The sequence below is a fragment of the Lampris incognitus genome, chromosome 12, assembly GCF_029633865.1.
Source record: "Lampris incognitus isolate fLamInc1 chromosome 12, fLamInc1.hap2, whole genome shotgun sequence".
Classification (NCBI taxonomy): domain Eukaryota; kingdom Metazoa; phylum Chordata; class Actinopteri; order Lampriformes; family Lampridae; genus Lampris; species Lampris incognitus.
Genome location: NC_079222.1, coordinates 23212544 through 23231593, shown reverse-complemented (window position 1 = coordinate 23231593; position 19050 = coordinate 23212544). Strand labels below are relative to the sequence as shown.

Here is a 19050-nt window from a genome sequence, read left to right as displayed (position 1 = left end):
ATGGCGTGGTGGCAAAATTGCATCTTGGAGTGTATATTTGTGTGTTGTGTGTGTGTGTGTGTGTGTGTGTGTGTGTGTGTGTGTGTGTGTGTGTGTGTGTGTGTGTGTGTGTGTGTGTGTGTGTGTGTGTGTGTGATTTATGATTAATGATTTGTTGTTGAGCATCATTGACACATCTGCTCTTTAAGATGAATGCACATTTCTCACCCACGTCAACGTGAAGCCACTTTTGATGGCTGTCCTAGGACACATAGTTCATCTACATAGGCTCTACTTTCATCTCGTTCAACTAATTAACAGGTTATATGATTAACATCCCTCATCTGATTCATGAAATGAGAGAATGTTTCAGAGCTGGGGTATACAAAGGCATTTCACACAAAACAAATTAAAATCAAAGTCGTAAGTAAAAACGGCAACAAAAAAAAAAGGCTGTTATTACAACTTATGTCTGTTGTCAATTAAGGATGTTTCCGTTGTGGGTGTCCGGGTAGTGTAGTCGTCTATTCCATTGCCAACCAACACGGGGATCCCGGTTCGAATCCCCGTGTTGCTTCTGGCTTGGTCGGGCGTCCCTACAGACACAATTGGCCGTGCCTGCGGGTGGGAAGCAAGATGTGGGTGTGTGTCCTGGTCGCTGCCCTAGCGCCTCCTCTGGGCAGTCAGGGCGCCTGTTCGGGGCGGGGGAGAGGGGGAACTGGGGGGAATAGCGTGACCCTCCCACGCGTAATGTCCCCCTGGCGAAACTCCTCACTGTCAGGTGAAAAGAAGCAGCTGGCGACTCCACATGTGTATCGGAGGAGGCATGTGGTAGTCTGCAGCCCTCCCCAGAGTGGAGTGATTGGCCGGATGCAATTGGGGAGAAAAAGGGTAGGAAACCTCCCCCCCAAAAAAAACCACATTGCTTTTTCAGTAATGCCTCAGATCTATCAAACTCAGTATATGACGGCGACAGATGTGTTTCCTTCATTGACTAAAAGATGCCGCCTGGCTAATCATTCAATAGATGCTGGACAACTAACAACCTGTCTTGCACAAAAGCATGAATAAAACAATAAAATAATTTAGATTTTTCTCAGAAGAAAGGGCTATAAAAACCATATGTGATATTGGGGAAATAAAGCAAAATGACCATGAGAGTTCTTCTCCTAAAGCGTACCCCTTTGTCGTCTGGAGCTAATCCTCTTTTCAGATCAAGCAAATCATCACACTTAGAGGAAAACATGGACTGTTTATGAGTGAATACTGCTAAGTGTCAGGTGATTCAGATTCACATAATCAGATCCACCAAGGACCTTTTTTTTAACCTATTTTGTCTCATCCCGGTCCCATTCAGGTATTGGTATCAGAAGGGAGATGCCCTCGCCACCTACAGTTGCCATTGTTTTAGTAAAATTTCTGTTTAGACAATGGTTGCAGATGCACAACACATCCCTTGACCGCACCTTAAAGGGAAAATTCAGCAATTTACAACCTTATCTCTGTCTATCTGCGACAGGGTTAGCCCATGAAAAACACCTGCAATTGTTTCCCATTGCTTCTTCATCTTTGGAGCAGCAGTGAGACCTTGTTTTTTTTGTGGCCACCAAATGATGTATTGTGACGTCATTTGGTTGGCCAGAAAAGCTACAGCCTTGCAGGGTTTCTAATACTCTAATCTACTCTAAACACTCCCCAAAACACATCCTTATTCACTCAATAAAGCAACCTTTCCATTGGTATGAATGAGATCCCACAAGACTAGTGCAGATAATTTTATGGACAACGATACAGAAGGTGGGGCAGCACGGTGGCGCAGTGGTTAGCGTGGTCGCCTCACAGCAAGAAGGTCCTGGGTTTGAGCCCTGGGGTAGTCCAACCTTGGAGGTCATCGTCTGTGTGGAGTTTGCATGTTCTCCCCGTGTCTGCATGTGTTTCCTCCCACAGTCCAAAAACATGTAGATCAGGTGAATCGGCCATACTAAATTGCCCTTAGGTGTGAATGTGTGTGTGTATATCGGCCCTGTGATGGTCTAGCGGCCTGTCCAGGGTGTTTCCCCACCTGCCGTCCAATGGTTGCTGGGATAGGCTCCAGCATCCCCGCAAACCGAACCTGAGAGCAGGATAAGCGGTTTGGATAATGGATGGATACAGAAGGTAATATGCAATGCATTCTGGTAGGTGTGGATGCTGTGGGAAAAACCCTGTGAGCAGGACAACACTGATATCTCTGTCAATATACTCTAGATACACTGTGGATTTTATTGCTTCAATCGACTACATTACTCATCAGTACTGGTTATGCATACACAAAACAATCTGTGAAATCTCCCTTCAAGTGTGTGTGTGTGTGTGTGTGTGTGTGTGTGTGTGTGTGTGTGTGTGTGTGTGTGTGTGTGTGTGATGTATTTGAATGTGTGCAGTGCTTCTTCACATTGCTGACTCGTTTCTCTGACTCACCCTTTCATGATAACAGTAAGTGGGCTATTATCAGTGACAGAGCATTTAGTCATTGGCCAATATGCTTAGTAATTCCTTCCAAACTACAGTTTTTTTCTGAACACTGGCCAATATCTCCTTAATATTACCGGCAAGATTTGGCCGGCAGCCATACCAACATGTGCGGAAGTGGTGTTGGTGGGCCAGCAGGGGGCAGTTTTCCCCCTGGTCCTAAATTTAAAAAACAAACACAACAACAAATATCAAATCCCAATGCCCCACTGCAGTGACAGAGACACTGTGCTGTAGGAGATGCCATCCTGCAGATGAGACGTTAAATCGAGGTCCTGACTCACTGTGGTCATTAAGGATCCCATGGCACTTATCGCAAAGCGTAGGGGGTTCCCCGGTGTCCTGGCAAAATTCCCAACCTGGCTCTCTCCATCTGGCCACCTAATCATCCCCCCATGTAATTTGCTCAATGGTTCCTTCCTCTCCACCTCAAGCTGATGTGTGGTGAGCGTTCTGGTGCCAAATGGCTGCCGTGCATCACCAAAGTGGGTGCTACACATTGGTGGTGTGAAGCGCTTTGGGTGTCTAGAAAAGTACTAAATGTAATTATTATTATTATTATTATTACTGTACAAGGTGGATTAATGTACTCTCTTTCCAACGTCGACTTACACTAAGAAGTATATCAGTGTATCAGTATTATAGTGTATAAAACACCGTAAAAGAATCAGTATGATAACCTTCGCAGTGTTACCAAAAATTGCAGTCAAGAAGACAGTGAACCCCCAACATAACTTTCTTCACACTACATGAGACTATTTCTAAATAGCTTGAACAGAATTCTCTAGTTTTCAGATAATCTGAAGGGATTTATAACTGAGGTCAGTGAACAGTCTAGATGAAGATGATGATGATAATGATAATGATGATGATGACTTATTTCGAGCATGTAAATAAGCAGGATATAACATACAGATGAGCCATTGCCAATAATCTGAAGTGATCAACAAATCCACACATGAAACTCAGTGAACAAATCTCCATATGCATCAGACTATTTGTCACATGTTGGAAAAGGAAGAGGAGGAAGTATACACTTATTTTATCCTACCTCTTCTCACCTAGTCTCGAGTTAATTCAGCTACTATACATTTCAAACTCAATTCCCACTGTACTGTATAGTACACATTCAATGCAAGTTGTGCTGCACAATACAAACTCAGCTACTGTGAACAATAAGAGAAAAAAAATCACATCAAAACACGAGAGAAAGAGAAAAAAGAAAGAAAAAGAAAAACATATCCTAATGTCCTGTACCAAGAATAAACAGATCTCAGTGCTACGTACAACTCAAATATCCACTTGGAGTCATAGAAAAAAAATGTAATCAGAAATGTTTAGAGATAAATAATACTTAACAGTTAACACAACTCTTCCTCATCCCTATATCTCTTGTTAATCAGTCCTTTGTACTTCTTCTTTGTACGTTGTTTGAGTTCCGTGCTCACTGTTCCACAATGTTACCCCACAGACTGAAAGATGATGAGTTTTGGATGAGGTTTTGCTGGACTAGATGGCTTTCCTGTTTGCAGCGGTTATTAATCAGATTTTTGCGCAAGCTTTCAATATATTGTCATATGTTGTTGGGATTTGTATATATAACATGGCTGTCATATAAATTAATGTTTTGTTTGCTGTTTGCTGAATACTGTGCTTTTATTGAAGAGGGCGAGTGAAGTTACCGTGATGCTTGAGGTGTCAAAATAGATTCATAATTCAAATATTGTGCAACGATTGCATTAAAGTTGCATTACATATTTTTCCAACAAAATAGTATTTGCAATCAATCTATTTATTTATTCAATCGTTCATTCGTTCATTCATTCATTCATTTATTTATTTTGCCGTACAGATTCCATTTCTGCATGCTGGTATAGTTGACAGTTATGAAAAGAGATGAACCCTTCTAAAAGCTGTGTTTCTAACGCTGGAAAGGTTTATGACCCCCCTCACCATCTGACACTATGCACAATTTCTGTGCATCACTTCATGTAAACCTACACCCCAAGTACCACTGTCTCCATTACCTTAATTTCTATTGAACTTTCAGCACTTTTTCCTCTTTTTTCGAACTTCTGAAATATGAACCCATTATTGTAAACCACACTAATTCTTTGTTTCTGTTCTCATCCCATGCTGCCGTTATTGTCTTCATCAACTATCTTTGACTTTCTCTTGATTTTTTTGCATGTTAGACTTCTCAAGGACTGGAGGTCTTAGAGGTCCTAAGGTGGATGGACACAAAACTGCAGACAGTACACTCCTACAACTGTTACAGGCTGTTGTAGGATATTATACTGTACACCAGACAGTTCAGGGGCTAGCTTGCCTGTAAGACAAAATAAAACTTAATACATCCACTTGGAACCTCTTGATAGAGGCGACTTCTTTATTTTTAATGGAAACCAATTGTTGTTTCACATTCACAATATCACAGATGACTCTGTATTTATTTAGAGTTTATAGTGTGGTTCTATAGGTTAAAACAATTTCAGTTTTTGGTTAACAAAAGCAAAACAAGGGTAGCATAGCAGTCTATTCTGTTGCCTACCAAAACGGGGATCGACGGTTCAAATCCCCATGTTAACTCCGGCTTGGTCAGGCGTCCCTACAGACACAATTGGCCGTGTCTGTGGGTGGGAAGACAGATGTGGTTATGCGTCCTGGTCACTGCACTAGCGCCTCCTCTGGTTGGTTGGGGTGCCTGTTCGTTGGGGAAGAGGAACTAAGGGGAATAGCGGGATCCTCCCACGTGCTACATCCCCCTGGTGAAACTTCTCACTGTCAGGTGAAAAGAAGCGGCTGGCGACTCCACATGTATTGGAGGAGGCATGTGGTAGTCTGCAGCCCTCCCCGGATCAGAAGAGGGGGTGGAGCAGTGACCGGGATGGCTCGGGAGAGTGGGGTAATTTGCCAAGTATAATTAGGGAGAAAAGGAGGGGAAAATCCTACAAAAGAAAAAAGAAAAAGAAAAAAAGCTCATGCTTTAGAGTGGATTGTAATGCAATCATAGAGGTGCTTAACATAAGCTAACAAAAGCTTTGACATCATGTGACAAGATGATATAAAATTGCTGTTTATTGAGAAACTGTAACAAAGACACATCCTCACCTGCTTGTGCTACATTACAGTGCCCCCCCCCCCCATGTTCTTATTTTAAGCACATAGTCTTTGCGGAGTACAATTTGGGCCAATAATAGGAATCAAACTCATATTGGGGAACCTCTTGGAGGAATTACAAAAAAAAAGTGTTCAGTAAATATGCACACACAGATGGGTACATATGTTGACAAAAGATGCAATAATGTACTTAACCTGACAAGTCTAAGACAATATAAGACAATCACAAATCTAGCATAGTCTCACATATAGAAGTCAGGGCCTTAAAACACTTTTCAAACATCTCAAATGAACAGGAAGCATATTGTCATCACACACATATCCTCATTCACAGCAGTGTTCTCCATACAGTGCTGATGCACAACAAGGAGTATTCACTTCTCTCTCACTGGCTTATCTCCTAGCCTACATATCAGTGGATCACAAGGACTATTATTGTTTAGAGACCGTGGCAATGTTTGGATCAATAGTGACCAATATGTGAGGAATCTGCTGGAGGTACACAACACACTGTTTACACAAACTAAGGACCAACAATAAGAACTGCGTCACAGTTTTCCAGGATAGCTATACTAGCCTACTTTGGGCGCGTGCCTGGAGGAATTGATAACATGTCTAGTCGATACGTTTTCTAGCCAATTAATGTATATGGTGCCTGAATTTGTGAACAGACATTCCCAACCTTCAGGGAAACATGTTGAAATTCAGTGTAACTTTGAATCTAAAATCCTTTTATACCGATGTGTCCTCCTTGCTTTTGCTATTAAATTGAATATGACTTTTGGACTTCATAAAAGCACAACCCAAGCAAGTCTATAGCACGTCACTAATGCCAATTAATCCCTTTAGTTGACTGCTTAGTGGCGGATGATCCGCTGTGGCGACTCCTAACGGGAGCAGCCGAAAGTAGTAGTAGTAGTTGACTGCTTAGTGGAGTCGCCCATGGTCTGGGCTATCCGGGTTCGGTTCCCGGCTGCGGCAGATTCTTGGCTGCCCCCTCAATTCACTACATTGTTGTCAGAAGTGGGATGGTGAGACCGTGAGGCCGTCGGAAGCGCGTGTGCCCAGAGGCGTGAGGGAACTGATATGCTGAAGCGCGGGGACACGCTCCCCGAAGGAGGGGGGTAGTGTAACGACCATGGATGACTAGACTCGCTAGCCCTCGGCTAGCAGGTTCGACCCTTTAGTTGACTGGTTAGCTCAGTCGCCCGTGGTGAGGGCGACCCGGGTTCACTTCCCGGCCACCCCTGAATTCACTACATTCGAAACACGGATACATTCCGGAATATGGGTTTATTTATCAATTTATTTATCTTTGTGAGATTGTAATACTTTTCTATTTTAATATTATTGGCTTACACGTTGGGCTCAGCAACCTTGGTTGGGAGGAACACCTGGTTTACCTGGCACTTAATGTGCATCACCACGGGTTTAACAAAACCCCAGCAGGGATCAGTCATCCCGGCATCTGACTCATATCTTTGAAGAGATATTTGTCCCAGTTCCATTTAAATCATAGGATACATAAACTTTTGGTAGCTAATGATTTGGAAGTTAAGGACTATTAGCCAAGCATGTTCACAGTTGTAGTTGAAGTCTACACAAGTAGACCTGTAACCTCAGGGTTACAGTTGTGGATGATTACCATTGCTGACTTTGACCAGACTGGGTTTCGGACAAATTATATAGCATAGCTGCCAATTACTCCATCACCAGCAAATCAAATGAAGCCACCCACAGATATTCCTGACAGTAAAACCATATGTATGTAAATATGATGTACATTTTGAAGCACAACCTTCTTTGCCAAAATGTGCCATTTCCAATTTCAAACACATACATTTGCAATTATCCTCCCTAAATATGTTATATTTCATTTTAAAAAAGTACTACATTAAGATCATGTGAAAGCAGTTTCCCCATGCTTCTGGCTGAGCCATAGACTTGGTATTTGAAATGAAACCCAAGATAACAGCGGAGTACAGCTCCAAACTAGAGAAGCTAGACAGGCTATCCCCATCAGCTCTTTATCTAACCTCCGTTCTGTTTGTTACACTCATCTTGTTTTATCCCTCTTCTACTCCCCTGCTATTACCCCTTCTCTTCCCTTCACACTAAAGACTACACCCCCATCCCTTTCACTCATCTATAGCACAGCTGTTTTACTGGACTCTGTCATATCCTCCCCCCCTTCATTGACACCTTTCTTCTGACTCAGTCCAGGTGTTCTCATTCCCGGAAGCAATGGATCATGTCACAGCCACATGTTTCTTCCTTATCTGGTAGGATCCAACCACCAGAAAGACAAAGACACACACAAGTGGATGTAAGATAGTCCGGCTGGCATCTGGGTAGCGTAGCGGTCTATTCCATTGCCTACCAACACAGGGATTGCCAGTTCGAATCCCTGTGTTACCTCCGGCTTGGTTGGGCATCCCTACAGACACAATTGTCCGTGTCTGCAGTTGGGAAGCTGGATGTGGGTATGTGTCCTGCTTGCTGCACTAGCACCTCCTCTGGTCGTTTGTGGCCAGAGGGAATAGCATGATTCTCCCATGTGCTACATCCCCCTGGCGAAACTCCTCACTGTCAGGTGAAAAGAAACGGCTGGTGACTCACGTATCGGAGGAGGCATGTGGTAGTCTGCAGCCCTCCTCGGATCGGCAGAGGGGGTGAAGCAGTGACCGGGGCGAATTAGAAGAGTGGGTTAATTGGCCAGGTACAATTGGGAAGAAAAGGGGGGGGGTCATCCATCCATTATCCAAGCAGCTTATCCTGCTTAGGGTTGCGAGGTGCTGGAGCCTATCTCAGCAGTCATTGGGCAGTAGGTGGGGAGACACCCTGGAATGGCTGCCACTCCATCACAGGGCGGACACATTCACACCTAGGGACAACTTAGTATGGCTGATTCACCGGACCTACATGTCTTTGGACTGTGGGAGGAACCCGGAGCACCCGGAGGAAGCCCACACAGACATGGGGAGAACATGCAAACTCCACACAGAGGATGACCTGGGACGACCCCCAAGGTTGGACAACTGTGTGGGAAAAATTGAAAGAAAAAAAAACACACACACACAAGTGGATGTAAGATAGTCCAGCTGATGCTTTAACTATCACATGATAACTTTAACTATCCCTCACCACATCCATAAACCTCCTCTTTGGCCTTCCTCTTCTCCTCTTCCCTGGCAGCTCCATATTCAGCATCCTTCTCCCAATATACTCAGCATCTCTCCTCCACACATGTCCAAGCCATCTCAATCTTGCCTCTCTTGCTTTGTCTCCAAACTGTCCAACCTGAGCAGTCCCTCTAATATAATCGTTCCTAATCCTGTCCTTCTTCGTTACTCCCAGTGAAAATCTTAGCATCTTCAACTCTGCCACCTCCAGCTCCGCCTCCTGTCTTTTCGTCAGTGCCACTGTCTCCAAACCATATAACATAGCTGGTCTCACAACCATCTTGTAAACTTTCCCTTTAACTCTTGCTGATACCCTTCTGTCGCAAATCACTCCTGACACACTTCTCCACCCACTCCAACCTGCCTACACTCTCTTTTTCACCTCTCTACTGCACTCCCCGTTACTTTGGACAGTTGACCCCAAGTATTTAAACTCAAATGCCTTTGTCACCTCCACTCCTTGCATCCTGACCATTCCACTGTCCTCCCTCTCATTCACACATAGGTATTCCGTCTTGCTCCTACTGACTTTCATTCCTCTTCTCTCCAGTGCATACCTCCACCTCTCCAGGCTCTCCTCAACCTGCATCCTACTCTCGCTACAGATCATAATGTCATCCGCGAACATCATCGTCCATGGAGACTCCTGCCTGATCTTGTCCGTCAACCTGTCCATCACCATTGCAAACAAGAAAGGGCTAAGAGCCGATCCTTGATGTAATCCCACCTCAACCTTGAACCCATCTGTCATTCCAAACGCACACCTCACCATTGTCACACTTCCCTCATACGTATCCTGCAACACTCCTACATACTTCTCTGCAACTCCTGACTTCCTCATACAATACCACACCTCCTTGGATCCATAGACAATCTTTGGCATTCATCAGTAAATAACAAAGGGCACTTTTAATAACCAGGGTTTGAACCCCCCTCTCTCCAGCAGGAAAGCCATCGTCCTTACCTACTGAGCTATACAGCTACTACATAACAAGGACAACCAGTGTAGAGAGTAACATATGTGAAATATGGTTTTGGATTTGTGTTAATAACAGGGCTGAAAAGGTAAGCACAGTCTGGACCTATGCCACCACTTGTCTGTTGAGAAAGCTGAGTCAAAACATTTGCAAGATAATAGAAAAGCACCCAGGTCTAATCAGTGAAATATAGTTTTAAAAGAGCAAACCCACGTCTGTCCAACCTTAACGCTAACCCTTTCCCAATATCCTGTTGAAGGTCTTCTTAAAGACTAAAAAACAACGAACTCATTAAAACTAAAGAGTGTCCGAGCCTTGGCGAGGGAAATCAGGCATCAATAAATGCTGCGTGGTGATTGGGCGAGTCCAGAGCCCGCCTTTTCCAGACCCCTAGGACTATATAAAGCCTCAGCAGAGCCTCTCAGGGGTTAGAGGAATGTAATTGTCAAACAACCCCCTGGGTCCTGAGTGCTAATGCTCTGACAGACATATTTACCCACACTAGCGTTTTCGTACACACTAGCTGAACCTCCACACAGGCGGGCTTTCATGTTCCATACCAGGGTTGATTTTTCAGAGAAGTACCTGGAAAGGTAAGAAAGCCATTATTGTCTGTGTGTGTGTTTATTGCATGTGGGCTAACCTCTGCTTTGGTTATTTCATTTGCACAAGAATTAGAGATGGACGGAGTAAGAAACGAGGGAGAGGAAGGGATGGATGATGGCGTGGAGGGCATTTTTAGCTTCAGAAAAATAGCTGTTCTCAAGATGACAAGAGGCGCTATGACCTCTTACGTGAATCTCATTTGGCAGTCACAGTGAGGAGAATCCCCTGTGGCACTGAAGTGCTCAAACTATTTTAAAAAAGGAGCGGCTTCAACTTCTAACTCGAGGCTGCCCCTTTTTCTTATTATATTCAACCTGGATTTCAGGAATAGGACTGCTCATGTGATCTGTGTGACTGGGAAGGTGAGTTTGTCAGAAATAGAGACCTTTCTTGGGCTAGAGATACATAGACTGTGAATATATATATATTATTGCCATTAAGGACTGGATGGCCAACAACTTTTTGCAGCTAAACAGAGACAAGACTGAGGTCCTTATCGCTGCTTCTGATAGTATAGCTTCCAAGGTTGCTCATTGTATTGGGTCCCTTTCCTCAGCAGTACAGTCTATTCTTAGATATCCTGGTGTTATGTTTGATCAGGATATGTACTTGGATCAACATATTAAATTGTTCACCCATACGTGTTTGTTTTTTTTCCATTTAAGAAACATTGACAAACTCAGGTGTGTTGTGTCACAACCTGAGCTTGATATGATCACTCATGAATTTTGTATCATCCCGGCTAGACTGCTGCAATTCCCTTTTCACCTGCCTCAGCAAGTCGTCCCCTGGACCATCTGCAAATGGTCCAGAACTCTGCTGCAAGGCTGCTGATCACGTCCAGGAGGACGACTCACATTGCACCCATTTTTTTTGTTGTTGTCTTATTTGCCCTGGCTTCCCATCAAGTTTAGGATTCATTTTAAGGTTGTTGTGTTCACATGTAGAGCCCTGCGTGGTCAGGCACCTGTGTACATCTGCGAGCTGCTCCATCTCATTATCACGAGTAGGTCACTTAGGTCTTCTGACAAGGGCTTATTGGTTGTCCCTCGCTCTCGTTTGAGCACAAAAGGTGATCATGCATTTGAATCTGTGGCTGTGGCCCTGTGGACCACTCTACCTTCAGACATATGATCTGCAGTCTCCATTGGTGCCTTCAAAAAGCGGCTGAAGACTTATTTATTCAGACTGGCCTTTGTCTCACCTTGTGCAGTCAAGTGTTTATAATGTTGTGTGATTTAAGCTTTTTTTTCCCCCTCGCTACTGTTTATGGTCTTATTTTTAACAATTTTACTATCATGAAGCACTTTGTGACCTTGCTCTGTGAAAGGCGCTATACTAAATAAATTTACACGCACAACTGAGGACGGTTCCCTTTTTCATTGTTCAAGAAATATAGTGACCCTCTCCCTGTGGGGCCTCTTTGATTTGTGTAAGTGGCATACCTTATTCTCAATTCTTCGTCTTCTTATTATATTATATTATTATTATTATTATATGTTATTATTATTATAAATCCTATTCTTATTACAGTCTAACATTTTCCTATTTTGCTATTTGATATCGTGGAACTCAGTATTTTTTTCTGAGAGGAAAGTAACAGCACCCCTCACAAGTTCTTCCTATAGCATTATGATCATTATGGGAAGAGCACAAATAGTACAGGAATTCAGTGTTTTGCAGACACACTATCCAGGTCTGTGACCTTTCACACATGCACATACACACTCACACTCACACACTCACACTCACACTCACACACACACACACACACACACACACACACACACACACACACACACACACACACACACACACACACACACACACACACACACACACACACACACACACACACACACACACACAGTTATTTGTGCAGCCTGTCCTGTATACACAGAAAAGGCACACAGTCTTCTGTAAATAGTAAGCAGCAGAGCAAAGGAAAACATGCCTGAAAGGTGCTCACCTTGGGGTGGTGCTCTACCTCTCCTTCTCCCTACCCCCTGCTCAGTGCTGTGCCCGGCATGTTAAAGGCAAGGTGTTAGAACGGGTGAAGCACATTCTGCCATGGGAAATACAGTCAGAACAGGCAAGCGGAAAAGCTTAATGAAGTGGAGCAATGAGTTTCCTGTATGTTTGTGCAGTGCACTGTACTCTGCAATATGTCTGTCTGCACTTCTCCCCACTTGTATTCCCAGAACCTTTCCCTGGGAGTGCAGCCTACTTTCAGAACACCAGGAATAGCTGGCGGGTGCTATTAGTGTGTCTAATATGAGCCAAGCAAAGTGGGAATAAGAGTGTGGAAACCTGCAGATAATTGCGGCACTAAAGACCTCGCACTCTTTATTCACACAAGGAGATAGCGATAGCCATATCTGTCTGTCTGTCTGTCTGTCTGTCTCTCTCTCTCTCTCCGCACACACACACATAAACACATACACACATGCACACACACGGTTTTGCATGACCCCCCCCCCAGCTATGCTGCAAACAGTTGAAATGTCTGTGTGACAGCAAATTAGATGTCTAGTAGTCAACATTTTTGTACATTCAAAATAGCAGTTGCAGAATCAGCAAAAATAGTTAAATGTAGAGAAAACGTACAGTCTGTACAGTCAATGCATACACTGTGTTGGAGTACACTGCAGATGTGCAGTGTGTGCAAAAAAAAAATCTTCATTTGACAGCAAATTGCATGAAAGATCATGCAAATTTGATAATCTTCTCCAGCGCATGAGTCACTTCTTTGGCAGATGACGTTATTAATGGTGGGTGGGGTCAGTGCATGTCCAACATTTTGCAGAGATTGATAGTCATTGCTGTTGCTTACTGATCTTGGGGAGCTATTTGCAGACTGGGGTGCACAATGTCAGGAGAGTACCTGAAAGGTTAAAATGAGTGTCATTAAAAAAAAGAAAAAAGATCTGTACATGATAGTAGAGGTCTGTACTTCTGTTTCTCAGGTGGCTTTACTGTGAGAGATTTTAAGTAATTCAAAAGTTGGCTCACTTTAAGCATAACCCACTCGTGTAGCGTAAATATAACAGTGGTTACTTGACACTTCTGATATGGAGTAAAACATCTGGGATATGAAAATACATGCCTACATCTCCCATCATTTTGGTGCCTGATTGTTTGAAAAACAGCCAACTTTACTGGATTGTCCTGCTTAGCCTGTGGCTGAACTACAAAAGGTTCATTTTCCGTCTGAATTTAACTTGAGGTTTTTTTTACACACCGTCAGGGCTGTGCCTTGGTTAAGCGAAGTGAGGGAGTTTACTTGGCTAACTTCTGGTGTTCCAGCAGTACACACCATTCCACATACCACCGCTAAGTGTCAGTCCGCTTCATGCACCAGTTGCTCTCTCATGGTGCTCGGTGGTTGTAGTCTCTCAGCAGTCAAGTCAAGTCAAGTGGAAGCGTTTATTGTCATATGCACAGTTAAAAACAAGTTGCCCTGTCAAATGAAATTCTTCCTTTGTGTTCCAATCTGAGTGCCATTATCGGAACCCCCCCCCCCCAAAAAAATAGAAAGACAGAATATGGAATAAAGACATCTAAATAAATTAATATCAGCAGAAATAAATAAGCTATCCAAATACTATGTACAATATACAATACACGATGGCGATATATTGTATCTGTGCAAAAACTATCTGTGCAAGATCTGTATTTGTGCAAAATGTTATGTATAGACAGTACATAAACAGAATATGAAATTCTATATATAGACAGTGGGTAAATATCTTTAATGTGCAGTGTGAGTTGTGTGTGCATCTGCATGTATGTATGTATGCGTATGTGTATGTAGGTGTGTTTTTGTTGGGGTTGAGGGGGGGGGGCAAGTGAAGCTACCTGTACGATGAGGTGGGTTAGGGTGTTAGCAGGGGCAGGGGCAATAGATTGGGTCTGTTGATCAGTTTTTGCAGAGGGGTTGTCATGTACATATAACCTCTTCATCCCAGGTGGGCCTCAGACACCCCACTTGTCGTAATTTTCTTAATCGCTCATACACTTCAGGTGTCTATAGACCAATAGAGAAAAGTGAATTCCGTGTATTTTCTCTTGAAAGAAGTTGTGTTATCAGTGAGTGTCCAGTTGAATGATTAGATTACAATTACAGAGCCGAAGTGGGCTCTCAATGCCTTGTGTTGGTTTAATGATTGTAAAAGTCTGTTCCGATTAATCGCCCTAACGTGTCCCCAAAAACTATACAGCTTCTTTTTAGTTTAATTTACATTTCTTAGGCGATCATATACAAATTCGTTTTTGCCGTTGGGTTCCTGTCATGCACAGCTGAACCTTGCGTTGACTTGAGTTACGCCTAGTGGACATCACACAGTGATCTTGAAGATGAGGCGGACGACGAGGTCACAGAAGCAGAGCAATATCTAATATTAACCACATGGTGGCAGTATAGAGGCATAAACTGCTGTTCATTGACAAGCGGTGTGACGTCATTGCACGTAACTCCCACGCGGGGTCAGCTTTCAGCCTACATTAGAATCAGACTTGAATAACATGAAATTAATCATTAGGCTCATAAAATACTTTCCAGCCCTCAGAAAATATCCCCGGTCCTTTATATTTTTTGGCGTAGCAGAGGTTTTCTTTTAGCTGACCAATACACAGCTCAATGCCAAATTACCCAAGTAAAAACTAAAAATAGACCACATAAATCTTACTTTTGATGTTATGACCTTTTGGAATCACAAAAGAGCTTATATTTGGATAATAATGTCTTTTGAACTGGTAAGTGGGAGCTATTACTTCCACTACAGTGCAATTTGATTTTTTTTTTTTAGCAAGTACCCTCATCTAGTTTAAGCATTCACCCAAAGCTCCTCAAAGTTTTTATCAGAATCTGAATCAGAATACTTTATTTATTCCCGAGGGGAAATTGGGTATGATCGGTGAATGAATTATATCTTGCCATTGGTGCAGTTTGAAAAAAAAACAGTCTTCACAGGAAGACAAACTAGTGAATAGGTATTCAGAATAAGAGACGATTTTTTAAGTCGCCTTACCTGCCTTCGTGAATATAGGAAGATATAGCTGTAGGAAAGGAAGGTACTCCATAAGAAAGTAGATGATGCCACACCACTCTTTTCTTATTGCACAATCTTAACACAACATACAACCGCCTTTTTCATTAATTACAATAGAAATGTACTCAAATTACAGCCCCTGCACAAATACATGTCCTGAAAGAGGCCCCTTTTCCATATACATATACTGCCCACCATAGTGCCCACCCCTTGTGTGTGTAGTGGACATGTGGGGGCACAGGTGTACGGGGGAACTTTGGCATGTATGTTTTTGCATGGTTTTTTATTCATTCAGTAGTCATGAATATCCATGTGTAGGCCCTAATAAAGATTTGTGTGCACCCATGTGCGCATGTTTGTGAGCCAGCTGTCTATAACTGGAAGCCTTGTTTCTTAATTTGGGCTGCTTTTGCTCATTCGGGTGCTTTAAGGTGATAGTGGGAGAGGTGAGAGCGATTAGGGTGGCACACTCCGTGGTACTGAATTATTACTGGGCCAGCCAATCCACGGTGGAAATCAAAAGCAGGAAATCAGGAAATGGATGTTGAGTGAGGTTAAGTCCCAGTGAGGCAGCACGCGCTCCAGGTTGGGAAAAGCCAGGACACATACCATGGGATTGTGGGAATCTGCAGTGTTGTATTAGGACCTATGGGAACTGGGGGCTGGTGTGCCACCTCTTGGGGAATTACAATAGTGTTGGCTAGGTGTGCTGGTGGTCTCTAAGTTAGATGTCTGGAAATAGGTCAGATAGGTAAGCTTGGCATTTCGCGGAGGGCGACAGAAGAAGCAGGAGGTCAATGTGCCCTGTTGCTTCGGCCCTGGGTCAGCTCCCTCTCAGCAACCCCTGAAGACACCTGCAAGAAAGAAGTGATGAAACAGAGGAGTGAGGAGTGAATCTCTCTCCTCCTTCTCTACCATACTCGCTTAGTCCCTGCCCAGGAACCTGCAAGGGAAAGATAACGCCGAAAAGAAACAGAGTGATAGAGAGATTAGATTAATAGGAGACGGTGATACGAAGAAAGGAATAGGAGCTTGCTACTGGCGGAACGACCCGCTGGACATTTTTACTCCTCTTTTCCAACATCTCTTGCTGAAGATTAAAATGTACAAGAACATTGCCTTTATTTTTAGGCCTTTTATTATTTTTCTTTCTGGCATTTGTGTTTTTAAGTGCATATGGATTGGACTTGGATTGCTGAAGAACTTGAGCAGTGTTTTCCCATGCCTTGGATTGTTTTGATTGGATTTTGGATTGGAGGCTCAACTCAACTCAATCTTTCTCTTCTTCTCTCCTATCATTGTTTTGTATTCCTGTGTTTTGTATTCCTTTTTATTTTCTTTCTTTCTTTCTTTCTTTCCTTCTTTCTTTTGTTCTTTCTGTCATCTTCAATTAATTTCTCCCATTTTATGTCCTACCTTGACGTTGCTCTTCCCACCATGCCCATATCTATCACTCACTCACCTTCGTCAACTTTTTTTGCTTCCCCCTTCCTCCGTCCTCTCTCTGGCTCATTCTCTCTCTCTTAGGGCCAAAGACATGAAGAATCGGCTGGCTTTCCTGCGGAGGAGGAATGAATCACCAGGAAGTAATCCAGCCAGCAAGTTGGATAAAACAATGAGGTCAGTCAAGTAAGTCCACTGCCTTTGTGTCTTAGTTTGTGTGTTGGTGTGTATCTGGTATACCACAAGTGGTGATGACCAGGTGAAGAAAGACAGCCATGTGGGTAGTAGCAGCGAGGGGAGATTGCTTGGAAATTGTGACATGAATGCATGAGTGTTAGCACGGAGAAATAGGGTTGGAGAAATGGCGGCATGGTGGCCCAGTGGTTAGCGCCTCTGCCTCACAGCAAGAAGGTCCAGGGTTCGAACCCCGGGGTTGTCCAACCTTGGGGGTCATCCCAGGTCATCCTCTGTGTGGTGTTTGCATGTTCTCCCCGTGTCTGCGGTGGGTTTTCTCCGGGTGCTCCGGTTTCCCCCACCATCGAAAAGACATGCATGTTAGGGTTAATACTCCTGTCTGTGCCCCTAACCGAGGCATGGCAAGAAGAACTGGAGTTGGTCCCCGGGTGCTACACGGCGGCTGCCCACTGCTCCAAGCTACACAGCTAGGGTGGATTAAATGCAGAGAGCAATTTCCGCACGGGGATTAATAAAAGTAGTTTAAAAAAATAAATCAACTCCTTAAGGTGGGAATCATGACTTAATCAAATGCAGGGTTTAAAAGATTGTTTTAAAAAAGAGCAAGAAAGCGTCATATTTGATGTAGGGGACTCGGCCTTATAAACTGAAAGAACAAGTTAGACCTTAGGTTAGTTTTCATGCTTTCTATTTTGTGGTTTAATTTATAGTGCAAAATGCTCATCTGAATGCAAATATAGATTAACAAAATGTACAATCCTGTCCATAGATAGTGTGTCCCTATGTAGAAAAAAATGTGCATCAACAGTTTGCAGTGAATGACTTCTATCAAGTGTCTTGAAGGGGTCAGAGCTATGGTCAGTACTGATCCTTGCAATGCAGTTTACACTTCACTGAGTCAGTTCGCCTTACAGGGAGCAAATGTGCGTTGTCTTCCTTGAGACAACAGGATTGCCTCTCCGAAACACAACGAAGTAAATCACACCTGGCTGGTTAGAGTCAGAGAAAGAGATGGGGCAAAGACTGCCTTTGCCTTTGGTAAAGGAGGAAAAATGTCATCGTTGTACCTTTAGAAAGAAAACAAATTTGTCACAAATAGCTGTTTGTCGGGAGGAAATAAAGAAGAAAAAAATCAAAGTGGCCAAATTACATATCTACAAAGCAATATGTTGCTGTGTCGTGACTATGAGCTGAACTCAGCGAGTCCCTAGCTGTGGATTTAGATGAAAGGTACATAGCATGTTTTCCAGCATGGCGGAAAACACCCCTGAAAGAGTGAGAGGAAAAGAGGGCGGGCAGAGAGACTGGTGGGAGGATGGTCCTAAACTTGATAACCCCTTGCCATTGGCTGGTTAACCCCCGCCCCTCCCAGCCCTCCCAAGTTCCACTGGTGGTCATATAAAATGCCAGCGCCCGAGCCCCGCAGTCTCCGGTAGAGGCTCATGACGTCCGGCTGTGCGCGCGTACGCTCCCAGTCACACGGAACGAGTTTAGCGAAAAGCACGACTGAAGATCGGAAACGAGTGGAAGGAAAACTGCGGAGGAGTTACCTTTGTCTGCATTCCCACTCATCTATCCAGCGCAGTATAGGGAAGGTTCTTCGGATGGGTCACACAATGAGAAATCTGGCTGAGATGGGCTTGTTAAAGAACCGTTCCGCTTTTATCTGCAGGCCCACCCCGGAGGAGGCACTCAAATGGGGGGAGTCGCTAGACAAGCTGTTGGTACACAAATGTAAGTCGGTTATTTTTTTTGTTGCATTTTTTTCCACCACCTTTCTCTTGTCTTTAATTCCACTTCTACCTCTCTCCTTTTCTGCTCCTTTAGCGTATGAGAATTATTCAAAGTGGGAAGGGTATAGCTTCAGACATTTGGATTTGATCATTTTTTCCAACTGCTGGAATGCTGTGTGGTGTTAGAGGCACAGTAGCTGCAAGATGGAAGGAATGTATTAGACGGACACATAAATGCTCTAGGTAGAGGAGA

At 43.6% G+C, this 19050-nt stretch overlaps 1 protein-coding gene across 1 annotated transcript in view; it reads left to right on the top strand.

The window, feature by feature from the left end:
- rgs3a (regulator of G protein signaling 3a) overlaps positions 1–19050 on the top strand; it is a 177692-nt gene that overhangs the window by 152306 nt on the left and 6336 nt on the right. Inside the window, exons 13-14 of the mRNA XM_056290421.1 lie at positions 16954–17055; positions 18737–18798. Of these exons, the coding sequence (XP_056146396.1) occupies positions 16954–17055; positions 18737–18798 (164 nt within the window). The remainder of the gene's footprint in view (positions 1–16953; positions 17056–18736; positions 18799–19050) is intronic.